This window comes from Podarcis muralis, chromosome 7 (genome assembly GCF_964188315.1).
Source record: "Podarcis muralis chromosome 7, rPodMur119.hap1.1, whole genome shotgun sequence".
Classification (NCBI taxonomy): Eukaryota; Metazoa; Chordata; class Lepidosauria; order Squamata; family Lacertidae; genus Podarcis; species Podarcis muralis.
This window is the reverse complement of record NC_135661.1, coordinates 91,589,090-91,615,164: the sequence shown is the minus strand read 5'-3', so window position 1 is coordinate 91,615,164 and position 26,075 is coordinate 91,589,090. Positions and strand designations below refer to the sequence as shown.

Sequence of the window (26,075 nt, the reverse complement as noted above, 5' to 3'; positions counted from 1 at the left end):
GAGTCTTCTCTTCTCATGAGGTGGCCAAAGTATTGGAGCCTCAGCTTCACGATCTGTCCTTCCCTGAGCACTCTGGGTTGATTTCCTTCAGAATGGATACGTTTGATCTTCTTGCAGTCCATGGGACTCTCAAGTTGTTACAATGCTACAAATATTATGCCCAAATGTATCCTTTTGACTTGACAGCTCAGGGAAGATACCTAGCTTTATAAATCATATAAAATTTGCCAATTTCCTCCATTCCAATGCCATTTGAACCCTGAAAGGTGAATTTGGGCTCCACCTCTGTCCATGAACCAAGAAGCGGGAAGTCACTGTAGGCAGCAGGAACAGGGCATCCCGCCATTATTCCCCAAGCGTGAAAGCACATACAGGGCCCCCCACCCAGGGAGTGACCAAGGGGGCAACACTAGACATCCGCAGAGGCAGTTGAGCAAGTCAGGTGTTCTGAAAGCCCATCTCCAGCCAAGTCCTGAGGGCAAGGAGATGTCAAGAGTTTCATTGTTACTTCTGTGATGGGGACTTAAGAGGTGTTGGGAAAGGGGTCTGATAAAGTGACCTAATGTTGAACTTGTGTAACCCTTGTGTAAAAAGGTAAAGGATCACTGACTGTTAAGTCCAGTCACGGACGACTCTGTGGTTGTGGCGCTCATCTCGCTTTATTGGCCGAGGGAGCCAGCGTACAGCTTCTGGGTCATGTGGCCAGCATGACTAAGCCGCTTCTGGCGAACCAGAGCAGCGCACGGAAATGCCATTTACCTTCCCGCCAGAGCGAACCCTATTCATCTACTTGCACTTTGACGTGCTTTGGAACTGCTAGGTTGGCAGGAGCTGGGACCGAGCAACGGGAGCTCACCCTGTCCCGTCGCGGGGATTCGAACCGCTGACCTTCTGATCAACAAGCCCAAGAGGCTCAGTGGTTTAGACCACAGTGCCACCCGTGTCTCTAACCCTTGTGTACCCCTCCCCATTTGTGACATGCAAGTGATGTAGTGATGATGTATCAGTGATGCCCCTCAAAGTGTATTCTGGGGAAAAGAGGGAAGGTTTAAAAGAGGAGGTCACTCAGGGTTCTTACTCCATGTGGGAATCTGTTGCGCAGCAATAAAGATCGTGGTCTACTGACTGCTCTTTTGCTCCAAATTACTTGGCTGAAACTTCCTTCATTTACTGACCGCGTGGACCCTCAGGGGACTCGCACCCCGACAAGCTGGGCTGTTGAGTAGGCTCTCCCCCCAGAATTTCCCCCCTTAACACCACGTGGCCCTTGAAGCGCTTCAGGCGCCTGGAGCTCCCCCTCGGCTGAGGCGGGCCGGGGGCCTTCTGGCCCGGGGGCTGCTCTGGCCCTCCTGGGGCCTTCCTTCTCCCGCTGCTGCCGGGCCCTTCCCGGCCTCGAGGGTCCTGGCCCCGCGCAGGGCCTTGTCTGCCACGGCGGAGCCTCCATCCCTCCAACTCCCCTCAGGACTCCGAAGTCGCAGCAAAGGCTTCTGGGATGGAAGACGCAAAGGCTGCTGGGATCGCCAGGCCCTCTTTCCGCGCCTTTTTTCTCCCGCGCATGCGCTTCCCCCTCACGGAAACGGCTTTTTTCCGGGTCATATGAGCCGCTGGCTCTTCCTCTCGTCCCCATGGCAACGGCGCGCTCTCCTCCCTCCCTCCCGCGGTTCCTTCACGGCGCCGGCCGCGCGCTCGGCGACGCGTCCCGCGATTGGCTCTTGCCGGCGGCGGCGGCGGGGCACGCTGATTGGCCGCGGGCCGGCCTGGGAGTGCGCCTGCGCCGCGCGACCCGCCTTCTCTTCCTTCCCTCGCCGCCATGGAGCCGGGAGGAGCCCCGCCCGGCCGCCTGCGTGAGTGTCACGTGGGAGGGAGGGGAGGGGAGGGGAGGGGGGACCCCCCCGCCAGGTGGACCCCCGCCCCGCCCCCCCTGACGCCCCTCTCTCTCTCCCCCCCCCCGCAGCCACCAAGCGCCGCCCGCCCGGCCCCTCGGCCTCCAGCCCGGCCCTCCGGCCCGACCCCGCGCGGCTCTTCGAGGACACCAGCGCCGGCGCCGCCGCCGCCTTCCTGGCCCAGCCCGTCTCCAGCTTCGCCGCCGCCTACGGGAGCAGCCTGGCCAGCCAGGGCAAGGAGATCGTGGGCAGGAACGTGAGTGGGGCTCCGGGGCCCAAGCAGAGCGCCCGCTCAGGAGCCGGGAAGGGGAAGGGACCCCCAGGGGTCCTCTAGTCCAGCCCCCCGGAGCTCTCCTGAAAACCCTCCCAGAACGGAGGGCTTGCGTACAAGACGGATTTGCTCAACAAGCTACAGCTTAGGGCCCCTAAAGGAAAAAAACCTACATTTCCAAAATATAAGAGAAAAAACAAACAAGATAAAACCTGCATACTGCAGCAACAGTGTTGTGCAGGCTCCTATTTGTGATGTGCAAATGGCTTGAGATACCTCTGAGGTCCATCAATGACCATCTAGGACGTATTCAACACAAAAAGCAGCAATTTGTTGTTGACCAAGGACAGCTGGACATAGAAAGGGCCCCATTGCCTTCAGGAGCTGAGGGCCGCATCAAACCTCAATCTGGCCCTGCTCCCGTTAATAACCCCAGATCATAACCGGTTCAGGTCCTCCCCCTCTGAAGTGGCAGGAAACAAGCTTGGCCCCTTTTCTTAAAACCCAAGAATTATACAGTTGGAAGGGACCCCCGGGGGCCATCTAGTCCAGCCCCCTGCCAGGCAGGAATCCCAATTCAATGCATCCATATTATTGATTGCATGGCATTTACTCTGAGGAGCGCAGGGGGGCAACTGTGGTTCTCCCGGCCTCCTCACTTAAATCCTCGCCACAACCCTGCGAGGTAGGCTGGGCAGAGAGAGGCAGTGATATACAGCAAAGGAAATCCCCTTGAGACACTTGAAGTAATAATAATAATAATTTATTATTCATACCCCACCCATCTGGCTGGGTTTCCCCAGCCACTCTGGGCGGCTTCCAACAAAACACTAAAATACAATAACCTATTAAACATTAAAAGCTTCCCAGAACAGGGCTGCCTTCAGATGTCTTCTAAAAGTCTGGTAGTTGTTTTTCTCTTTGACGTCTGGTGGGAGGGCGTTCCACAGGGCGGGGGCCACCACCGAGAAGGCCCTCTGCCTGGTTCCCTGTAGCCTCACTTCTCGCAAGGAGGGAACCGCCAGAAGGCCCTCGGAGCTGGACCTCAGTGTCCGGGCTGAGCAATGGGGGTGGAGACGCTCCTTCAGCGGCTCCTCTTTCCTCTCTGCTCACGCTCTGCTTCTGCCGCCCTCCCAGATTGACCGCTTTGTCCCCGTGACCAAGCTGAAGTACTACTTTGCTGTGGACACCGTCTATGTGGGCAGGAAGCTGGGGCTGCTCCTCTTCCCCTTCCTGCACCAGGTGAGCCGCAAAGGGCCCCGGCTTTGGCGGGATGGGGGGCCACCGGGAACTGCGGGGCATCGCCCTGCTCCAAGCTGCCCCCTGCTATGGCCAGGGTGCCTTTCCCTGTGCCACCCCGGCCCCTTTGCCCACCCTGGTCCCTTGGGGGCAGGGAGCCCGTTGGTAGCCTGTGGGGGTTCTTGGCTGTCTTTGGCAGGACTGGCAGGTGCAGTACCAGCAGGACACCCCCGTGGCCCCCCGCTTTGACGTCAACGCTCCCGACCTCTACATTCCAGGTACGGCAGGTCTCTGGGGGTCCCTGGGGTGGCACCAGCCCTGAGGTGGCTGGGGGGGGGGGAGATGCCCCTGGGGAGGGAAATGGTGACAGGGCTGAGCGCCGGTCTCTCCCGTGGCTAAGGAGCCCTTTCCCTCCGCAGTCATGGCGTTCATCACCTACATCCTGGTGGCAGGGCTGGCGCTGGGGACCCAGAACAGGTGAGAGTTTTTAGGGATCACCTTTCTGCTGGCATTCCTAGGGAAGGCAGGGCAGGGCAGCTGAGCTTCCCAGGAAGACCTGGAGCCCACCCTCGTTTCCTCACCAGCTCAACCCAAGCAGGCATGGCATCCTGTAAAAAATCCCAGGGTGTGTAGCTTGTGAAGCATGCTGAGTGTTGTCAACGTTCGTTTTTCTTTTTAGTGGTTATATTATTAACTTGTAAGATATGGATTTGGGTTTTGAATGTTGGTTTTTATGTTTTGTGTATTGTTTTTTTTTTTATATATATTTTTCGTGTTGTTGTGTGGAAAAAAACAATAATATATATATGTATATATAAATATCTAAAAAGAGAGTTGTTAGGAACCCCGTAGCTCTGGGAGGGGATAAGGGGTCTCCTAACAGCTCCCTTAGAATAGTCCTCTATCTAGTCCAGGAATCACAGAGTCCCTGACAGGTGGCCCCCCCAACCTCTGCTTAAAAACCTCTAAGGAAGGAGAGCCTGCCGCCTTCTGAAGGAATCCGTTCCGCTGCGGACAGGCTCCTACTGTCAAGAATATTTTCCGAAAGTTTAGTTGGAATCACGGAAGAGGCGTGAGAGGGTGTGGGGCTGTGAGCGCCGTCCTGTGGCCCCGGAGGCCTGGGCAGTTTTGGGTGGCCAGGGAGCCCCCCCCCCCCCCCGCTCAATACTCTCCCTCACCCGCCCCTTGCAGATTCTCCCCCGACCTGCTGGGCTTGCAGGCGAGCTCCGCCCTGGCCTGGCTCATTGTCGAGGTGCTGGCCATTCTCCTCAGCCTCTACCTGGTCACCGTCAACACGGACCTCTCCACCATTGACCTGGTGGCCTTCTCAGGGTACAAGTACGTTGGGTGAGTAACCAGGAGGCGAGGGCAGCCTGATCCAGCCGGGGGGGGGGGGGGGAGACTGAGCCCCTCTTAATGTTTGGTGTTTTATTGTTTTTAATATCCTGTTGGAAGCCGCCCAGAGTGGCTGGGGAGGCACGGCCAGATGGGTGGGGTATTATTATTATTATTATTATTCTGGGCTGGGGAAGAGCCGGGCTCTGGGCCTGATGCTTCTCCCCTCCTGTGATAGGATGATTGTCGGCCTCCTGGCTGGGCTGCTCTTTGGGAAGACGGGTTATTACCTGCTGCTGAGCTGGTGCTGCGTCACAATCTTTGTCTTCATGGTAAGAGCTTCCAGGAAGTGTGTGGTGGTGGTGGGGGGGGTCGTTTCCCAAATTCTTCTGCGCTTCTTGAGCATTTTGCACAGCAGCAGCAGGCCTGGTCTCAGGCTCTGCGCTGGCCTCCAGTAACAGCAGCCTTTCACCAGCTTGCTTGATGGATTTAGGGCAGGGAGGCTGGTTCTGCCACACACTGAGCAGAGCCCGGAAGCCTTTGGTCCCAGCTCAGTCACTGAGATCACCTGCAGGAGTGTCGCTGGCCATTCCCCAAGGAGGAGATCCTCACTTGACAACAAGGAACTGGGCCTTTAGCGCCTGGTCCTGTGGAACGCTCTGCCACTGGAGAGGCAAGAGGCACCTTCTGTGCCAGCTTTTAAACACCCGCAGAAACCTTTTCTGTTCCACCAGTCGTATGCCAGCAACTAAGAATACTTCCTTCCAGAATAACAAAATTCTGTCAGTTTGTAACTTTTTGGGTGGGTTTTATTGCATGGCTTTATTGCTGCAAACCCCTCCGAGGTGAAAAAGCAGAGTGCAGATGGCCTTTAAATAAAACTGTGCCCGTTGCAAGAACCCTCCCTCCTGCTTGGCGAAGCCCCAGGCAGGCCGGGCCTCCGTGTCCCTCCCTGCGCTCCGCCCCTGATTCGCCTCTGTCTTTTCCAGATCAGGACCCTGCGCCTGAAGATCCTGTCGGAGGCAGCGGCCGAGGGGGTGCTGGTGCGGGGAGCCAAGAACCAGCTGCGCATGTACCTGACCATGGCTGTGGCCAGCCTGCAGCCGCTCATCATGTACTGGCTCACCTTCCACCTCATCTACTGAGGGACGGGTCTGCAAAGGGGGCAGGGCGGGGGGCCTCACTCCTGGTGGGGGGTCTGTGTGGCAGGCTGGACACAGACCACTGTGGCTCTGGCTTCAGTGACCTCGGGGTGGGTGGATGTTGTCAGGGGTGGGTGGGCAGCAGGAGCCTGTTTGTAGATGGGGGGGGAGGCTCCGGCAGGGGTCCCAGGCAGGCTTCTGCTCAGTTCCCTCTGCCTGGGGGGCAGCATCCTTTTCCCACCCCCCTTTGCATGCCAGAGCCCTTGGGATCACTGCACACCACTGGAGAGCGCATGGCGTTCTCCACCCGCGCGCCAGGTTTTGCTGCTTGCGAGCAACTCAGTATTACTACGGGGGGCAGGGGGAGGCTGCCGGGGGGGGGTCATGGAGCAGCTGCCCCCCCCCCAGCCCACAAGCTGCTTGCTTCTCTGTTCAACTTCACAGCCTTTGGTGCTGTACACACAACACCAGCCCAATAAAGAATGAAACCTGCACTGGGGGTCGCTCTCTGCTGCGTGGGGGGGGGGGGAGAAAGTGGGGCTTGCTTTCTGGAGCAAGAAGGCTCTTGCAGGCTGCAGTGGTTCCTCTCGGCAGAGCATGCAGCTCACGTCGCTCGCTCAGCCTGCAACACCGTGCCACTGCTTACTGGGTGCAAAGCGGGGAGGAGAGGTTGGGGGGCATGGGGGGCGCAGCACTAGGGCTTGGCCCTCGCAGAAGAACGGCAGTCCTTCCCGCCCTCTTCCTTGTAACTAACTCCTCACCCCCTGCCACACTCCCTGGTCCACCAGTGGGGCCTGGGGCTGAATTGTGGTTCCTCTCTGGCATGGAGAGAAGGCGAGGCTGAATCTGCTCAGAGCAACATCCACGGGATTTGCCCCCCTGTGGCCCCCTCCAGTCTCACGCCTCTCCTGGGGCCCGGATGGATGCGTTCCAGGTCCGCAAACTAACACACCCTCACAGCTCCTTGCCTCCAAAAGGACTTAATTCTTTTACTCCGCTGAAGTTTCACCTTCCATTTTCTTCCATAGACATTCCAGTGCAACAGAAAAGACAGCTCCCTTTATTTGTCCCAATAGTGCAAAAAGCAGGAAAAAACATGAGCCGAGCCCGCTGGATCAGACCAGAGGGGGTCCACCTGAGTCCAGCATCCTGTTCTCAGGTGCCTCTTTTGAGAAGCCAGCAAGCAGGATGTGAGCCCAAGAGCCTTCTCCCTTCCTGCGGTTTCCAGCGCCTGCCATTCAGAAGCATTGACTGCCTCTGTGGCCAGGAGCCCTCGCTGGCCCTCTCCTCCTCCTCCTCCTCCTCCTCCTCCTCCTCCTCCTCCTCCTCGAATTGGTCCAGTCTCTGAAAGCCACCCCAAGTTGGTGCTCTTGCTGCTGGCAGAAGAAAGCAAAGCCCATCCGCACACAAGGCAAGGCCTGCCTTCCAGCCCCTGATGCTCCAACCTTCAGAATGCAAAGCCCTTCCCCTGCCGATCCGTCGCCAGGGAGCATGACATGCTTGACAGTCTGAAAGCAACGCCTTTCTCGTTAGTCCTGAGCCAAAGGACTGGGAGGAGCAGCGTGTGCTGGGCTCCGGTGGGGCTTAGGCAGGTGTGCAGCGAGGGGCCCTGGGGTGCGCAGGCTCAGTGGCGCTTCTCCTTCTTCTTCTCCTTCTTCTCCTTCTGGGGCTTCTTTTCTTTCTTGGGCTTCTTCAGCTTCTTCTGGCGGCCGGTGCCAGGGTCCTGCGGGGGGGGGGGGGGGAGAAGAACTTACATTTCCCACCCGCTGCAGCAGCAGGCAAGGAAGTTTGCCCTTCGACCAGGAGCCAGCCCTCAATCCAGGGGCGGGTGTGTTGAGGGAGGCTGTGTCTCCTCCCAGGCCTGGTGCAGTGGGGGGGGGGGGGAATGGATAGGGCTGGCCAGGAAATGGGGAGGGGGACACGGAAGAGAAGAGAGCCTGTGGAGACTCGGCCACCACCGACTGTCAAAGGTCAGTTGGCATCCATGCAGGAGGTTTTTACATTGCCCAGAGAGTGGAGCCCTAGAATGGTAGAATTGGAAGGGGCCCTGGCGGCAGGAATCTCTTGCCCTGCTTTGGGAAGGGGTCAAAGCACCCCGCCTGGGGGGTGGAGCCAAGCGTTGCCCACAGTCCTGACACGGAGGAAGCTACTGCTTGTCACCAAAGACAGAATGACTTGCAGCCAAGGGTCTCCACGCCCAAAGGCACACAGAAGTGGCAGGAAGCCCGACCCTCACAAACACTCAAAACCTGGCCAAAGAGGCGCATCTTAACCTGGGTTGGAAGTCAGGAAGAGGCCCATGGCCACCTAGTCCATACCACCCCCCTCCTTAGAAGGCCAGCCAGGTGGCCATGATGGGAGACCCAGGGCTGGAGCCCCTCTCCCAGTCTGGTCTCCAGCTGCACTTCTGGGCTCCTGGGAAGGGGGGGGGGGGCAAAGGCAACCAAGGTCTGCGAGAGGAGGGGGGGTCAGGCCTCTTTCTCCTGGACGGGGGTCCCTCTGCCCGCCTCTTGCCTTGCGCTCCTGGTCGCTGGAGGAGGAGGAGGAGGAGCTGCTGCTGGAGTCGGATGCGGATCGGGGCCCGCCTTCCTGCAAGGGGGAAGCGGGAGTGAGAGGGGGGTCCCGTTGCTGGGGGGGGGGTCTCCGCCAGTTGCTCCAGCGAGACCGCGGCCCCTGGAAGCGGGGAAGGGGAGAGGAGGGACCCCCCAACTCACCGCGAGGCTCTTTGCTGCGCCCTCCGCCGCAGGAGGCGCCCCCGACGGCTGGGCAGGCGCGCCGCCGCTGCGCGGGCCCGGCTTCATCTCCGCCACGGGGTCGGGCTTCGGGGGATCGGGCCCCAGCGCTGCAGGCGGATGAGAGAGGGAAAGAGGCGTGACAGGGGGCCTCACCTGGAGGGGACCCAGGCGTCCTGGCCTTGGGGACACCCCGTCCCCCGACAAAAAAGGGGGAGAACCCAGCCGCCTGGCCAGGCGCGCCCCGACTCACCTGCCGCCAGGTCGAAGTCCATCGCGCCAGGTGCGCCCTTGCTCCGGGGGGCGACGGCGGGGCGCTTCCGCGGAGAGGCGAGGCGAGGCGCCGCCCGGAGAGGAGGGATCCGGCGCGCTGGATCGGGAGGGAGCCGCCCCGGAGCGTCATCCTGGGCGGGCGGAGCTGCGTCCGCCCCGTCGGGGGCGCCAGGGGCTCCTCCGGCCGCAGAAGCACCGAAGTGGCCAAGAAATGGGGAGGGGGGTCTCCGGAGACCGGAGCTTGGGGGGCCTAGGGCGCGCACACCCCCTGCCCGCCTGGCCAGGGGTCCTGAGCTTAGACAGTGTTAGCAGAAAAAACCACCTCCTTTTTCCCTTATGGGGGACACAGGAGCCCCCAGAGTCCTTATGTAGGTTCTCTATCGGTAGGAGAAAATAAGAGAGGGCAGATAGAGTATATTGAGAAGCAAAGCAGCTCGTAAGCCTGATCTTTATTGAACTGTTGCAACAGGGTCCTCACTCCCCACACGCAAGAGGGAGGACAGGAACCCATAACATTGGTGTAAAAAAGGTCACGGGACCCCACTCTGGGGTTGCAGCGCTCATCTCGCTTTATTGGCCGACGGAGCCGCTTCTGGCGAACCAGAGCAGCACACGGAAATGCTGTTTACCTTCCCGCCGGAGCGGTACCTATTTATCTACCTGCACTTTGATGTGCTTTCAAACTGCTAGGTTGGCAGGAGCAGGGACTGAGCAACGGGAGCTCACCCCGTCACGGGGATTGGAGATTGGTGTGCAAGGCCTTATATAGACATTTGAAAATTGCCTCCCCTGTAGCTCAAGACCACCCCGCAAAACATCATACATACATCACAGAAGGAGGTGGTCTGCAGCAGAAAACCTGTCTGCCAGGATACCTGATAATGGTCACTGATGGCTTTTACCTGGGCATCCTGGCCATTCTTTTGTGATGGTAAATACTCAGTTCCGGAATCCAGGTCACAGGCTCACCCTATTCATACACAGATAGGCCCTTAAGACAGGATTTCTGAGCAAAGAGACAATGGGGAGGTTTTTCCCATTTCCTTCCTCCTTGCAGAGAAATATTTGAGGTCCATTTGGGAGAGTCAAAATGGTGTCAGGATTGTTCTCCTGTACTACTCCAGACACGTGGCTTACCTTGTACATTTATGAACATTTTATATATATACTGTATATATATATATGACCTTAGAATTTCTATAACACTAGGATGCTCTGACAGCACTAGAGAACTGGAAGAGACCCCCAGGGTCATCTAGTCTAACCCCAGGAACAAAGAACCCCTGGCATAGGGCCATTCAACCCTCCCCGAAGGAGAGCCCACTGCCCTGTCCAGCAGCTCTTACCATCAGAAAGTTCTTCCTTGTGTTTTGAGGCAGTATCTTTCCTTGTGAGGTGAATCCTTTGCTTAGGGTCCTGCCCTCTGGGCAGCAGAAACCGGTCTCGCTCCGTGCAGTGGGGCAGCTACAGCCCTGCATGCTACCGTGCTCTGCTAATTGGGGGGGTTGGGGTGCCTGTATCTTTAAGGGCTGCCCCCCCCCAGTGGTGAAACAGGCCAGCTGGTTGACTTGCAGAGCAGCTGCTTCCTGCTTGGTCCAGCCTTAGGCAGGAGGGGGTTAATTCATGACACAGGAGGAAAGCATGCCTGCGGAATCCTCTTTGTTCTCCCCTCTGCGCTGCTTTTTGGGGGTGTTTTCTGATACAGGGGAGAGAGGGAGATAGCTGATCTCTCTGCTTGCTAAACACCACACACACACAACACACAGACACAGACACCGCCCCTAAGCTGTGGGTCTGGGCACCTGCCAGGAGGCGGCTGGGCCTGCCAGGACTTTTCTGTTCCAAGCAGGAAATGTTCCCTTGCACCAGCTGCAGTGTGAGGCTTGGATTTGGATGTGGCAGAATTGTGGCCTTCCCTGAAAGTGGGGCTTTTGGTGGGTGTGGGGCAGGGGAAGGCTAGAGTTCTCACAAGTCCCTCCTTTGGACAGAGTAATGTGACAGAGGCCAGAGAGGCTTGTCCCGGCAATCAATCAATCAATCAATCAATCAATCAATAAAAAATAATAATTTAATACCCAGCCCATCTGGCCAGGTTTCCTCAGCCACTCTGGGCGGCTCCGAATAGAATATTAAAAACACGATAAATACATAAAACCTAAAAAGCTTCCCTAAACAGGGCTGCCTTCAGATGTCTTCTAAAAGTCAGATAGTTGTCTGTTTGATTGACATCTGATGGGTGTTCCCCAGGGCGGGTGCCACCACTGAGAAGGCCCTCTGCCTGATTCCCTGTAACCTCACTTCCCGCAGGGAGGGAACCGCCAGAAGGCCCTTGGAGCTGGACCTCCGTGTCCGGGCTGAACGATAGGAGTGGAGACGCTCCTTCTGGTCTACTGGGCTAGACTCCCCTCTCCACAACAGGAGTCACCCCAGGTGACACACAGAACAGGCCTGGAGCAGGAATGGTACCCAGGGAGCTGCTCCCAATGGCTTTGTCCTTAGGGGAGATGCTGAGAGGGACGAGGCTTTCAGGCTTTCCCCCAGGTGGGGCGCAGGGGTTGCCGCCTCTCTCCCTTCCCTTCCCTCTCAAGAGCCAGGGGTCCCCCCCCCCCCGAAAGCTGCACACACACCTCCCCCCCGGCTGTCCAGCACAAGATGACTCCAAACACTGCAAGAGTTTGATTTGTTTTATTCAAAGACCTTCCAGATTTAAAAAGGCAATTAAAAGAACAATTCCAAAAGATTCGACGCAATCAAGTTTCAATTTTTTAAAAAAGTATAAAAACCCACTGAATGCTACACACAAGTCGGATTTTGCTCGGAGGGAGGTGCCCTGGTTGCCCATCAAGGGGAGGGGGGAATAAGTGGGAGTCAGTTCCTCGTTTTCTCCAGAGGAGGAGGTCCAGCAGCCTCAGCTCCCAGGGAGGACCCAGGCAGGAGCCACAATTCTCAGGTAAGTGGCCTGCCTGTTCCTCCCGCCGGCCAGCCCTGCAGCTGGAGCCTGATGGTCCCCCAAAGATCAGGAAGGTGCAGACATGTTCAGGGCAGCCAGTTCCAGGAGCACAAGGTGATTTCAAGGCCACAGAGGAGGAGGACTTGGACCAAACTGAAAACCTGCCTCCCGTTTTTTTTTCTTCCTCCTGAAGCTTCTCCTGCTGCAATGACTCTGGCAGGGACACCTGGAAAGCACACCTGTGAAGGCCAGGAAAGGGGCCAGGATGGAGGGAGGGATGGGGAAGCTGCAGGTGGAAAGAGGGGAAGGCGGCTGCGGCAGCAGCAGCAGACAGAGAGCAGGCAGAGAGGAAAGGCCTCTCCGGCAAACGTGGAACTAGAACGCACTTCAACTGATCCAAAACAAAAGGGCGTAGGCAGCAGAGTTGGACACACACGGAAAACAGAAACCTTGAAGGCGGCAGGAGCAGTTCAGGGAGGAGCGGAAGGGGCCAAAGCAAAGCGGGCCTTGAAGGGGGGGGTCATCCTGCCTGCCTGGGGAGTGTCTTTCTGCGGAGAGCAGGGCCAGGGCCAGCCCCCTTCCGGGCAGGCAGAGCACCTGTGGCCAAACTTGGCTTGTGGGGCTCAGGGACACCCAGGGGGGGGTCTGTCTGGGGTGTGAGAAATGGCTGGAGTCTCCCTGGAAGCAGAAACAGCAGCCGCTGTCCCTTCCCACCCCCTCGCAGCAAGAGGCCATAAAACAGACGGCAAGGTCCACAAAAACACAGGCCGCTCCCTGCAGCAAAGACTGCGCCCAGGTAGAAGCAGGGCATTCCTGACCCCACAGAGACTTTGACCTCCCCCCCCCCCCCAACTCTCAGAGGCAGCGCTGTGAAGACTGGGGCAGGGGAATGAACATTCAGTGGGAGACGCTTCGCTCCCTGCCCTACAAAGCAAAATTTCGTACCACTGGGGGGGAGGGGGGAGAAGAGGGCCCCCGCCTGGCCAATTTCTCCCTCTCTACCTTCATATCTCTACCCTGCAGTGAGGAGTCACAGCTTCACAGAGTCAGGGACTCCAGCGTTGCGCCCCCCCCCAAAAAAAAACCCCTCCCGCTGTAACGAATGGGCTTCACCGCCTGCGTTGAGCATCTCCCACAGACCAGACCCACGGGAATCTGGGAACAGCAGCGGATCCCAAGGGTGGGGAGGTGCCCCCCCCCCAACTTGCACTGGCATTGAGGAGGGCGGCTGTGATAAATGGGGGGAGAGGGGCAGGCCGTGTACCTTAGGTTATTGCATTTGCCCAGGTGCCCTTCCCTCCCATGTTTGGGGCACAGGCCTCCCCCCTGCTCCAAGTAACCTTTCCGGGGAGGTGGGGTCCCAGATAGAGCCCCCCCCGCCCCCCGACCGTGCTCCTGCTCCCGGCGGCTGTGCTTAGAAGAGAAGGGGCGAGCAAACTTGGAGAGACAACCAGCGTCACGAGAAAGGAGCCCCCTCCCTGGGAGAGATTTATGATCCAAACGTGTTCTACAAAGCTGGCCCCAGAGAGGGGGCGGGTAGGGCGGGGGGAGAGCCCCTCGTCTCCATTATTTACATGCAGCTGGAGCCCCAGCCGGCCAGAGGGAGCCCGCCTGCCCCTGGGGCTCAGAGGGTGTAGGCGTTGCTCATCAGGTACTCCTTGTCGTCCAGGGTGCTCCAGACCGGCCCCAAGCTGAGCTGCGGGTTCTTCCGGCAGATCTTGACCAGGAAGAGCACCATGGAGCCCAGCAGGGCAGCCGCCATCAGGGCCAGAAGCACCGCCAGCACCACCGCTGTGGAGGGGAAAGGGTTAAAGCGTCAGGGGAAGTTATTATGAAGCTGCCTGCCTTACCTGGATCCGAGATTGGATTAAGTTAGAAAATGCAGATCTGTTAGATCTGGAAGGACATGCTTATTTGTGGTGTAACAAAGGGAAAATACACAAAGGATTTCATAACCATATAATCAGGATATCACTCTTCAAAGCGTGGGAGAAACATAAAGATTCATTAGAACAAAAAGCCCCATGGCGGTTGTCCCCAATAGAAGCAACCCCACAAAACAAATAAATAGGGAAGGAAAATGGCCTACATAAAGAGATCTATTAACAGAAACAGAAGAAAAATTAAAGCTCGAGGAATTTGAAGAGATCAGAGAACACATATATGACTGGTGGCAGCCGAGTCTTCTTGGCCCCCAGGAGGAGAAACCAAGAGATGTTGCCTCTTCCATGGCGATTTCTGCCTTTGGGGATGCCCTTCTGACTGCGCCGCTCTTAAGGCCACTTCCCCAAATGGGAAGCTCCAGGGAGAGGCTGGAGGCGGAGCCAGGAAACCTGCCAGCTGGGGGGGGGGGCGGCCTAGGAGCAGATGCCCCCAAGCGACAGACCCCTGAGGGAAAAGGTTCGCCAGCCCCCCTGGCAAATCTCCTCTGGATTTCAGAGGCTCCCCCAAACACTGTCCCTTTGCATTTCTTAGAACAGAAAGTATTGATGTGTCGAGGTCTTTCCTATTCTCATTAATTCATGAAGGTTCAGGAAGCTTCTCTGTTTGAAAGAGGCAAGCAGAAGGTTCCTGGTGTTTGGGCTATTCCTTCAGAAAAGGAATACAGCTGGTTTAAACTGGTCCTGTTATCTCTTTCAGTCAAGGGCATGCAAACCATAATGGTAAGGCCACAAGGAGCCTGGATTTCACTTTCTCTTTTCCTTCTGGGGTTCTGTACATAGTGTGCTTAAGGTTTAGTCTTATTTTAAGTTATGGTAAAGGTAAAGGGACCCCTGACCATTAGGTCCAGTCGTGACCGACTCTGGGGTTGCGGCGCTCATCTCACTTTATTGGCCGAGGGAGCCGGCGTTCAGCTTCCGGGTCATGTGGCCAGCAGGACTAAGCAGCTTCTGGCGAACCAGAGCAGCGCACGGAAACGCCGTTTACCTTCCCGCTGGAGTGGTACCTATTGATCTACTTGCACTTTGAGGTGCTTTTGAACTGCTGGGTTGGCAGGAGCAGGGACTGAGCAACGGGAGCTCACCCCGTCCTGGGGATTTGAACCGCCGACCTTCTGATCGGCAAGTCCTAGGCTCTGTGGTTTAGACCACAGTGCCACCTGCGTCCCTTATAAGTTATGGTAAGTTTAAGTTAAGTCTGCTGCCATTGGACAGGGCAAAACCTGAATGTATTGGATATGTGACCATTACGCTCCTTTGCCTTCAGTAGCAGTAAAGCTCTGCTGGATGAAATATAATTGCCTCTGGAATCCTGCAATGTGTTTAAGTTTTTACTCTGCTAACTATATGTCAGAGTTCTGCTCTGGATCAATCTTGAGTAGAGTTTAAATGACAAACACTGCAGCCCCTGGCCTCTCCTCCAGGAGAGTCAGAGGCCTGGCGCTGCGACCCCCCCTGCCCCCCACAACTCCCCCCTCCAGGCACCTACCTCTGGTGGAGTGGATCATGGGGTCCGGGAAGAGGTGGCTGTGCTGCCTGGGTTCCAACGGCTCTTCCGTTAACTCTGAAAAGTGGGGAGACGTGTCAGAATGCAAGGGGAGCCCTGCGGCTGGATCAGGCCCAAGGGGGAAACACTGGGTGCTCCAATAGGGAACCCCAAAGCAGGATCCGGGCACCAGAGCAACGCTCTCCCCTTCTGAGGTTTCCAGTGACTAGCATTCAGGAGCATCCCTTCCTCTGGCTGTGGGCAGAGCAGGGACCTTGTGCCCAGGAGCCCCGCAGAGCCCTCTCCTCCAGGACAAAGGGCAGCGGGTGAGGAGGGGCTGGGCAGCACCCACTGCCTCCCTGTCCTGGGCTGGTTTGGACCTCTAAAGCCTTAAATGGCTCAGGACCGCAAGACTTCCAGGACCGCCTCTTTCCCTATGGACCTACCCGGACCCTGAGAACATTTTCTGAGGCCCTCCTTTGTGTGCCTCCTCCTTGAGAGATGCGGAGGGTGGCAACACAAGAACGGGGCCTTCTCTGAGGTGGCTCCCCATCTGTGGAATGCTCTCCCCAGGGAAGTTCGCCTGGCGCCTTCACTATACACCTTTAGGCGCCCGGCAGAAATGTTCCTTTTTAACCAGTCCTTTGGTTGACCTGATTGACATCCAATGCCCTTTTAGAATGTGGCTCTTTTGGAGGGGGGTATTATTGGGTTACTGTTCTTATTTTGATTTTATATATTGTGATCTTTTCCGTGAACTGCCCTGAGCCCTCCGGGTACAGAGCGACATATAAATTCAATCCATCACCCCAAGCCACGGGGAGTTGTGAGTCCTCAGAGCCCAGCCCAAATGGAGGCCTGGTGAGGACAGGATCGGGGCCTTCCTGGCAGGTCTCTGGAGGGCAGAAGCGAAGGAAGGAGCTGACTTCTAAAACACCTCGAAGCAGCAGCCGGGGGCCCCGTTGCCACATCCAGGAAACCGTGAGTCTTAATAAACCGGCCGGCCCACATTCAAGGCTTTGGCAAATGGCCCTCCTGGAACTAATAGGATCGAGAGGGCAGAGCCTGAACGACCGGTTTTCTTGCTCTGTGACAAGGCATGACAAGATACTCCTTCGACAAACACGGAGGCGCATTCAGAGCCACCAGGACAAACACCTGGCTCACCTGAGACAGTGGAGAACCTCTAATCTCCTTTAGGATGAGACTCCCAGGCGGAGAAGGCTTTTATTTCTATAAATCTTTACTCTTTGCTAAGGGAACATACTCTGGAGCAGGGCTGGATCTGGGCCCTTGTGTGATGCTTCCGTGGTTTAAATTTTTGATTCCCTTTTCTCTTTTAGTTATGTTTGCCCTTTTTCCCTTGGCTAACAAATCAATAAAAGTTTTAAAGAGAAGGGAGTGAGGAGACTCTGGAATGTTTCCAAGTCTCCTTGGATTTTGGGGAGGGGGGACTCTGCCCTTCCACCCTGGGCAAGGATGCGAGCCCTTGGGGGGGGGTCTGGCCTGAGCACCCAGCCTGCCCCTTCTTACCCCCGTCTCTGGCACACTGGAGACAGTGCTCCTCGTAGTCATAGTTGTTCTTGTTGCCCCCGCAGCCGCCAAAGATGAACATCTTGCAGGTCCGGGTCTCCAGGTCAAAGTGCCAACGAGGGAAGGCTCCGCGGCAGCGCCCAACCTCTGGGGGGGCAGCGCAAAACTCTGGATGGGGGGGGAGGAAAATGAGACTCAGAGGTGCCCTTGGAGAGAAGCCAGAAGTGGTGGGGGGCTGGAGCCACCTCTCCCCCTTCAGCTGCCACCCCCGCCCCACCCGGTTACCTTGGAAGCCCTTTCGGTCATCTCCTGGCAGACGGAGGTGGCCGGATCTGGATGCGGCTGTCAGGGAGAGAAGGCAGAGCAAGTCATTCCAGAAGAAGAAGAAGAGTTTGGACTTGGTATCCCACCTTTCACTCCCCTCAAGGTAAAGGGACCCCTGACCATGAGGTCCAATCGTGACCGACTCTGGGGTTGTGGCGCTCATCTCGCTTTACTGGCTGAGGGAGCCGGCGTTTGTCCACAGACAGCTTCCGGGTCATGTGGCCAGCATGACTAAGCTGCTTCTGGTGGGTAAGGTAAAGGTAAAGGGGCCCCTGACCATTAGGACCAGTCGTGGCCAACTCTGGGGTTGCGGCGCTCATCTCGCTTTACTGGCTGAGGGAGCCGGCGTACAGCTTCCGGGTCATGCAGCCAGCATGACTAAGCCGCTTCTGGCGAACCAGAGCAGCGCACGGAAACGCCGTTTACCTTCCCGCCGGAGCGGTACCTATTGATCTACTTGCACTTTGACGTGCTTTCGAACTGCTAGGTTGGCAGGAGCAGGGACAGAGCAACGGGAGCTCACCCTGTAGCGGGGATTCGAACCGCCGACCTTCTGATCGGCAAGTCCTAGGCTCTGGGGTTTAACCCACAGCGCCACCCACGTCCATCCCCTTAAGAAGTCTCAAAGCGGCTGACAATCTCCTTTCCCTTCCTCCAGAGTTCAGACCCCACACTGGACCCTTCGGAAAACTCCTGGACCCCCATATGAGGAAGGCCCCCCATCCTTGTGGGGCAGGGGGCCATGAGTCTCCCTGTGCAAGGAGGGGCCAGGCACAGAGCTCCCCCCCCCCCGAGACCTTCTCACCCATCTCCTTACCCTTGCTGGTGGGTGCCGCTGCTTCTCCCTCTGTGCCCCCCTGGCCGCCATCTGAAAGCCGAGAGAGAGAGTGTCAGGCGGCCGCAGCCAAGACCCCCCAAGGTGGGCCTGAGCCCGGGGGGAGATCGCCAGGCCACAGCAGCTCTTCAGCAAAGGGGAAGGTCATCTTCTCAAGCTCCTGGGGTTGGCAAGGGGGAGACGTCGAGTCTGCTCTCCTCCCAATGTGTGAAAAGCAGGAGAGGCTGAAGGACACTGGGGTCTGGCTCCGAGGGCCGTCTGGCAGTTCCCTCCCTTCAAGAAGAGAGGTTGCAGGGAACCAGGCAGAGGGCCTTCTCGGTGGTGGCGCCCACCCTGTGGAACGCCCTCCCACCAGATGTCAAGGAGATAGGCAACTATCTGACTTTTAGAAGACATCTGAAGGCAGCCCTGTTCAGGGAAGCTTTTAATGTGTGATGTTTTATTGTATTTTTAATATTCTGTTGGGAGCCACCCAGAGTGGCTGGGGAAACCTAGCCAGAAGGGTGGGGTAGAAATAATAAATTATTATTTATTATTTATTAATTATTATCATTATTATTATAAAGCCAGAAAGTCCACCTCACCAGAGGCGCTTGGCAGACTTTGGAAGAAAGGTCCTCCATTTCATTTGGGTCTTGCCTGAACAGGGATCTCTCATGGGACCTCCAGTCCAGCTGGGGGCTTGCAAATCATCGTGGTTGTATTTATTTACTGTACTTTTCCGTGTATAAGACTAGGGTTTTTTCTGATAAAATAATGTTGAAAATTGGGGGCCATCTTATACATGGATAGTGTAGAGTGGAAATTTTCTTAATTTTGAGTCCCCCAAAATAGGGGCGTCTTATACATGGGGGCGTGTTATACATGGGAAAATACGGTATATCCCGCCTTTATCCATATCCTGCCTTTGTCTCCAGCAGGGACTCATCACGGCTTACAGATAAAGTGTGTCTCTCTGTCTGTCTATCTAGCATGGGTCAATTCAATGTCAGCTGTCTCCTAGCTCCACACAGGATGAGACCCTCCCTGCCCGCTGACTGCTCTGGTTTTCTCCCGCTTGGACTACTGCAATGCGGTCTGTGTGGGGCTCCCTTTGAAGGTGACCCGGAAACTACAACTAATCCAGAATGCGGCAGCTAGACTGGGGACTGGCGGCGGCCGCCGGGACCATATAGCACCGGTCTTGAAAGACCTACATTGGCTCCCAGTACGTTTCCAAGCTCAATTCAAAGTGTCGGTGCTGAGCTAAACAGCCTCCGCCGACTCCCCATTTCAGATTTTATTTGATTTTATATTTGTACTCCACTTTCCCAACAACAAATGTTGAGTTTAAGCAGCTCATATTAGCGTTTAAAAAAATCTGTAATAACAAACAGCAGCTTATAAAGCAAACAACCATTGCACCGATTTTTTAAACCAGGCTTCCTCAACCTCGGCCCTCCAGATGTTTAGGGACTACAATTCCCATCATCCCTGACCACTGGTCCTGCTAGCTAGGCATCATGGGAGTTGTAGGCCAGAAACACCTGGAGGGCCTAGGTTGAGGAAGCCTGGTTTAAACTGTTCTTATTGGTGGAATTGTTTTTAAATGTTTGTACATTTTTACATATGGATTGTTGCAAATTGATTTTTAATATCCTTGTTTCATGATTTGCTGCTGTTTTCATTTGTATATTGTTGCAACCTGCCCTGGGATCTTTTGGTGGACAGAGGGTAAGAAATCTGATTATATATACACATATAACAATTAATACAATTAATTTTAGTTGTAAACAACTAAAAACTTTGGCAGGGTTAGAGTAATGCTTGTAATATACAAAAAATAATAATAATGGAAAAATGGATAATATTCCTAGAGCAAATAAGAGAAGCAGATGGAAAATTGGGTTGATAATGGTAACCATGGAAGGGCAGAGGGAAGTCAAGGGAGAGGAGGTGACGGGTGCGTTTGAATTTAAATGTCATGTAAAACTTAATAAAAAATATTATTTTAAAAAAACCAATGCAATTCTGTAAAGTCAGGCGATTCACCTGCACCAGAACCCCCCACCCCCCACTCACCTGCAGCGCAGATCTGGCGACACTTGTCGGCCGAGACAAAATTGTTGGCGTTTCCCCGGCAGCCGCCGTAGATGAACTCCTGGCAGGCCTGGCTGGAGGCGTTGAACCACCAGCGGGGGAAGGCAGCCCGGCAGCGTCCCACCACCTTGGGCAGGTAGCAGTCGTCTGGAAGGAAGCAGAGGGGCCAGCAGGCTGAGTGGCTATTGCGACAAGGAGGGGGCACACCCAGAGGGGCAGGGGGAAGGAGGGGAGGGGGGAGGCTGAGGGTGATGGAGCAGGACCGGAGAGAGCAGGATTCGAATCCCCGCTTCAGCCAGGAAGCTCACTGGGTTCAGCTCCCCCCCCCAAAAAAAATAAATGGGGAAGGGCCTGAAAGTTTTGGGAGCGGCTGCTATCATATTTCTCTTAGCGATTCACTCCAGTGTCTTATTTGTTGGCGCAATTTTTAATTTTTGTGTTCTTCGCTGCCAGCTGCCTGCCGTGCAACCTGCTTTGTCCGGCCTGCCCTTGAAAGGAGAAGAAACTTCCTCCTTCTCCAGCCCAGGAACTTGGCTTGACTCCAACCCTGCGGCAGCAAAACGAGGCACCGGGGAGAGGAGGCAGGACGCGCACCCCACAGGCAGGGGGCGCTCCAAAGCAGCTGCACCCTCTCCGCAAGGGAAGGTGGCAGCTCCAGGCCCAGAGGTGCAGACTCTGCTGGCAGCTGCTCCCGAGTGGTGGAGAGGATGTCCCCATCGCATCGAGCGAGACGCCAGAGCCTGACATTCCCAGGCGGTCGGGGATTTCAATTAACTCCGCTCCGCCTCTGGCGCCCAAAGGGCCACCAGAGAATCTGTGGTGTTTGCCACCACGGGCCGAAAGTGCTCTCCCCCCGGACGGCGACGTCACAAAGTCGGAGCTGCAGGATGGTGGCACAGCTGGTGGTGCAGCCATGCGAGAGAAGCTGTTTTTCCTGGGTCTCTTTTGTGGGGAAGTGGGAGCCCGACCCACACCAGAAGCTGCCTCCCGCAGAGTCAGGCCATTGGTGCGCCTTGCTCCCTGCACTGACCGGCAGAGGGGTGGCTCCCTGCCCTACCCCGAGGGGCGAAGGGAAAAGGAGCATGGGACCTGGCGCCCCAAGGGGGGGGGGGGTCACAGCATGATAAATCCATCAGTCTCAAAGGCGACACAAGACTCTGCGGGGATTCAAATCCTGGTCTCCCAGGTCCTGCTCCAGCACTCGAACCCAGGGCCAGATTGAGGTTTGATGAGGCACTCAGCTCCTGAAGGTAATGGGGCCCTTTCTATGTCCAGCTGTCCTTTGTCGACAGCAAATTGTCACTGTTTTTTGGTGTTAAATATATGCTATACAGTCATTGGTAGACCTAAGAGGTATCTAAAGCCATTTGCACATAACAAATAGGAGCCCACACAACACAAATCACTGCTGCTATATGTAGGTTCAATCTTATTTGGTTTTTTTTTATCCTATATTTTGGAAATGTACATCCAGGGGTTTTTTCCCCCCTCTAAATTTTTCTGGCCCCCAACTGAGTGGGGCCCAAAATTCAGCTTGTTTAGCTTATATGTAAATCCAGCACTGGATAGATAGATAGATAGATAGATAGATAGATAGATAGATAGATAGATATTGCTCTCTCCCTCTTTCCCTGACTGCTCCAACTGCCCATCTCCAACTGACACCCAACAGCCAACACAATCTGCCAACTGGCACCCATTTCTGGAGCCCTCCGTGAACCAAAGTCACGGCCTCCACAGGAAAGGTGCTGTTTTTAAACAGGAGTCAACCACATTTTGGGGCGGACGATTCGCATTTGCTTCTCCCGCAGATAAGCCAAGTTTGCACAGCTACCCAGAGAGTATCTGCTTCCTGTTTGTGCTACTGGAGTTTTCTGTTTCTCTCTAACTTAGGAGTTAAATGCAGATCTAAATATGGACCTGGGCGGCCCTTTGGAGTTCATCTGTTCTCAGGCTCACAGTCTGTTTGTTTTTATAACATTCCTAGCTATTAAAAGATAAAAGCTCAATAATAAAAGAAGGGCGAGCCGGAGTTCAAGGCTTTGCTTGGGATGGTGCGGCACAAGGAGAGGGAAAGTGTGCCTCTGAGCATACGCAGGCTGCCTTCCCTTAGCCCGGCCCCCAGGAGGACGCTCCAGGCAAAACTCTCCTCCTCCCTTTGTGGCAAAGCAGCAGCAGCAGCAGCAACCTCAAGAGCACTTTCCCCAACCACTGGCAGAACTCTTCACATGGGCAGAGGCACAGCCGCCCTCCTGCTGGGAAAGGAGGACCGGAGGAGGGTCGCCCTCGACTACGGTGGGACCCCAGTCTGCCCCGGGGGGGGGGGGGCAAGGGGAGTCTATTCCTCCATGCAAAGCAGTCTGGGGGGGTGTCCTTCTGCACAGAGGCCACATCTGGGAGATTCTCCCTTCTACACGCCGGGCAGCTGTCCCAGGGGCTCAGCTCAGTTGGGTTACCCTCTGAGAGAGGACATGTTCAACCCCTTGACAGGTAGATCCTGACTGATCTCGGGATTAAATCAAGTGGACAATGAATGTCCCCACCATATATGTATGTAATAACCAGATTAGAATGATGATACGTTTTTATTTCTAGATGTGTGTTTTTGTATTTTGTTGTTCTTTATTCTTTTGTGTTCTGGTTTTTTTCTTGTTTGTACTGTTTTATTTCGGATTCAATGTTTGTAATTTTTGTTGTAATTTTGCATTGAAAATAAAAAAATTAAAAGAATTTAAAAAAGAATGTCCGCCCCCATCGCAGAATGGGGGGGGAGGGCGGCGGACTGTTGTGAGCAATTTTTTGCACCCCCCCCCCATCAAAAGCTCAACAACACTTTGCAAGGACAATGGATAGATCACTACCAGTTTTTTTATACTGGGAGCAGATCGCAGTCTCTTGGGAGCTGGACGTGCCTGTCATAAAGGAGGGGGATGTAGGAGAGAAAGAATCTGAATAAAAGCAATTACTGGGCAAAATGTCTCTTGACGTCCAAGGAGACAATATTAATTTAACAGCTGAAAACTTTAATCAGTCCTCTTCTTAGGAGATGCTGGAAGAATTTAGGGGGCGTGTCTTAGGATTATTATTGACATATTTATTTGTAGTCCGCCATTTCCCCCGACAGGAACTCAAGGCGGCTTACGGATGAAAACAAGAGCAGCTCAAGTTCTCTGGCAAACTGGCCCAACAAAGCCTGGCCATAAAAAAGCACTTGTGGAAAAATCAGAAGATCATAAAATGAAATTGGCCCAAGGCCTGAAGCACAAAGACTCTTCTGTGACTGAATTTCACAGTTTCGTGATGCAAGTGGCAAGACCAAGAAATGGAAATCAGAGGACACCTTTCACAGCAGAAAACCTTTTCGGCTAACTTAAAATTATTTATCGCCTTCTGTACAAAAAGTAGTTCGGGGAGAAGAATTTGCATTGTTCGGTTGCTAATTCGCATGTATTGCCTTAGAATCACCTTCTGGGTTAGGATGGGATGTTCCAGGATTTATTCGTGCAGTGTGATGGTGTTCTATGTTGAAAGAATTTGATTTTTTTTTAAACCAAACTATGCTGAAATGGCAAAATTGACTAGGAGACTCAGGAATCAAGAAGATAAGGACTTTTTAAAAAAATTGGGGCAAATTATAGTTTACTTAGGAGACCATTGTTATCAAATAAAAACGCTGGCTGGACGGTAAAATAACCTAATATGGACAATTTAGAGAATGAAAAATGTGGAGAATGTAATGAGATGCAGGGGGTAAGTCACAAGATTCAGAGAATCTCATATATGGATATGGTAAAAGTTTTTCCTTTTTATTGTGGATTTGTTTTTGTAATTTTTTTTTTTACAAAAAATGTGATTTTTTATTTTTGCAATTAAGAAAAGGGGGTAGTCCTGTTCTGCTCTTTTGCAGGTTTAAGGAAGGTGAGCGGGACATGAAAGGAATAACCAATACCCCACTAGCAGGGTTGCTGCAAGAAAAACTTGCAATGTTAAGGATTTGTACCTTTTAAGATTTATTTTAAAATTTGTGATTAACGGAAGGAGTGAAACGTAAATGGGAAAATGTATAAATGCTATGAAGTAAGAATGAATTATGGCAACCATATGGGGGGGGGGGAGTCAAAGCTCAATTGAGCAAATATGTAATGAGCACAATCAGGATTTGTTTAAATGTAATAAAATGCAAACTTAATCAATATAATCATAATAAAAGGGAAGGATGCCCCCTCCCCACCAGGAAGTCTGGCCTCCATGGGGCAGAGAGCGAAGGGGGCAGCCAGACGGCCCCCCCCCCCCCGGCCTGGTGATTCAGGGAGACCGGCTCCGGTGACCTCACCAGAAACAGGCTGAACCAGTTTGAGACTGGCTGCCCAGCCCTGCGGATCAGGTTCCCTTTGCACCCGGTCAGGCCAGCTCAGGAGGCGGAGGCGGCAGCCTGGGAGCCTGACCCAGAAAGGCTGTTTTCTTTGTCCCACGAAGCAGGGCAGGGAGGTTTCTGGGCTCCCAGGTGCACTCTCTCCTCGCTAAGAGAACAAAGAGCTCTCTGGACCAGGCGGGGGGTGGGACTGGATGACCTCTGGCGTCCCCTGCAACGCTCCAGCTCGGTGATCTTGCCCCCTTGGGTCCAGGGAGTGCAGCCTCAAAATACCATCCTGGGGTGGCACCAAGGAAAGGGCTTTCCGGAAATAAAACCAACCAGCCAGGAGTTCTGCAGGCAGACAGGAGTCCTGTCCCAGGTAATGCCCCAAGTGGCAAGAGTGCCAGGGGGCACAACACTAGGCCCATTCTGCCATCACTGCCTCTGCCAATCCGGCTTTTGCTCCCACGCTCGGGACCCAACTCCTCCCTCCAGCGAGGGGCAAACCCAGCCAGATGTATCTATAATAAATTATTATTATTATGATTGTAAACAGGCAACTTCCTCGACTTTAAGAGCAGACACGATCTGGGCGGCAGGCCAGGGCGAGGGGGCAGCTCAGTCCCCTGGCACAGACCCCCCTCCCCGCCGTCTATGGGGCCGGCCCCTGTCCAGGGCTGGAAGCGGGGTGGGGGGGTCCTCTCTCCTCCCAGCCCCCCCACGCCCCGCGCAGAATTCGCACCTGGCACCGAGGGACTGAAGCAGGAACAAGGGGCACACGCGGTGGGGGGGGGGCTTGGCAAAGACACCTGGGCAGAGAGAGCGCTTCCTCCTCCTCCTCCCGATGGGGCCAAGGCCGGCTTCCCCCCATCCCATGGGGCTACCGCCTCCCAGGCCCCGCGCGGGCCCCATAGAGGACCAGGGCGGAGGGGGGGGCGGCCAGGAATGGGACTCCCCCCACCCCCAAAAAGACAAGGGATCGGGCAGCCATTGTCCCTCGGGGAGCGGGAGGGGAACGGAGAGAAGCCCCGCCCCCTTCCTGGGGGGAGGGGAAGCCGGCAGTTGACGGCGCCCCCCCCCCAAAAGAAACAAATCAGGAGGGAGAGAGGGAGGGAGGGAGGAAGGAAGGAAGGAAGGAAGGAAGGAAGAGGACCCCCCCCATTTATTTCTGTGATTCCCGCACCCCTCTCCCCCCCCCTCTCACCTGGCAGCGCCTCGGCGGCGGCGCCCAGCACCATCGCGGCCATCAGGATCATCCCCGCGCTGCGCCCCATCCTGCCCGCCTGCGAAGCCCCAACTGCGCACGTCGCGCCCGCCGCCCCCGGACCCCGCAGGTGAGCCCCGCCCCCCGGGCCAAGGCGCCAATCGCCGCCCCCCACGTCACAAGGGGAGGGAGCCGGCCACGCCCCTCGCCGCACCTGCACCTGGCGAGGCCGCGCCCCTCCGGCTGCTGCCGGCCCGTGTCCGGCGCCATCGGGTCCTGTTGCGGGGGGGGGGGTGGCCCGCCGGAAGAAGGCGCCCCCCCCCCCGAAGCAGCACTCCGGGATCCCGGCGGTGGGGCCGGCGCGCTCCCGCGGGGCGGAGGGGAAACAACGGCAAGGGGGCGCGGGGGGGGGGCAGCGGATAACTTCTTCTTCTTCTTCTTCCCTCGTAGACTAGTCAGATTGTCTTCCCTGATCAGGGTCTTAACAGTCAGTCC

At 55.5% G+C, this 26,075-nt stretch overlaps 3 protein-coding genes across 5 annotated transcripts; 1 reads left to right on the top strand and 2 right to left on the bottom strand.

The window, feature by feature from the left end:
- Nucleotides 1–1,795: 1,795 nt before the first annotated feature.
- YIF1B (Yip1 interacting factor homolog B, membrane trafficking protein) lies at nucleotides 1,796–6,362 on the top strand. 3 transcript variants are annotated; one of them, XM_028741780.2, is made up of 8 exons: nucleotides 1,796–1,844; nucleotides 1,955–2,139; nucleotides 3,292–3,396; nucleotides 3,593–3,671; nucleotides 3,813–3,870; nucleotides 4,585–4,740; nucleotides 4,967–5,060; nucleotides 5,718–6,004. In XM_028741780.2, the coding sequence occupies exons 1-8, from the start codon at nucleotides 1,811–1,813 to the stop codon at nucleotides 5,871–5,873; spliced, it is 867 nt and encodes a 288-aa protein (XP_028597613.2). In that variant the 5' UTR covers nucleotides 1,796–1,810; the 3' UTR covers nucleotides 5,874–6,004. The 3 variants fall into 3 exon arrangements, with proteins under 3 accessions (XP_028597613.2, XP_077788586.1, XP_077788585.1); XM_077932460.1 differs by lacking the exons at nucleotides 3,593–3,671; nucleotides 4,967–5,060 and having other exon boundaries at nucleotides 5,718–6,362; XM_077932459.1 differs by lacking the exons at nucleotides 3,813–3,870; nucleotides 4,967–5,060 and having other exon boundaries at nucleotides 5,718–6,362.
- A 548-nt stretch (nucleotides 6,363–6,910) lies between these two features.
- On the bottom strand, nucleotides 6,911–9,013 carry LOC114603063 (uncharacterized). The gene is made up of 4 exons (XM_028741781.2): nucleotides 8,856–9,013; nucleotides 8,585–8,712; nucleotides 8,385–8,459; nucleotides 6,911–7,593 (listed from the first exon to the last, which is right to left on the bottom strand). The coding sequence occupies exons 1-4, from the start codon at nucleotides 8,875–8,877 to the stop codon at nucleotides 7,495–7,497; spliced, it is 324 nt and encodes a 107-aa protein (XP_028597614.2). The 5' UTR covers nucleotides 8,878–9,013; the 3' UTR covers nucleotides 6,911–7,494.
- A 2,532-nt stretch (nucleotides 9,014–11,545) lies between these two features.
- SPINT2 (serine peptidase inhibitor, Kunitz type 2) lies at nucleotides 11,546–25,735 on the bottom strand. Its single transcript, XM_077932461.1, has 7 exons — nucleotides 25,581–25,735; nucleotides 20,005–20,169; nucleotides 17,926–17,976; nucleotides 17,070–17,126; nucleotides 16,785–16,952; nucleotides 15,255–15,329; nucleotides 11,546–13,616 (listed from the first exon to the last, which is right to left on the bottom strand). Exons 1-7 carry the CDS (start codon nucleotides 25,648–25,650, stop codon nucleotides 13,450–13,452), a joined length of 753 nt encoding a protein of 250 aa, XP_077788587.1. The 5' UTR covers nucleotides 25,651–25,735; the 3' UTR covers nucleotides 11,546–13,449.
- Nucleotides 25,736–26,075: the final 340 nt, after the last annotated feature.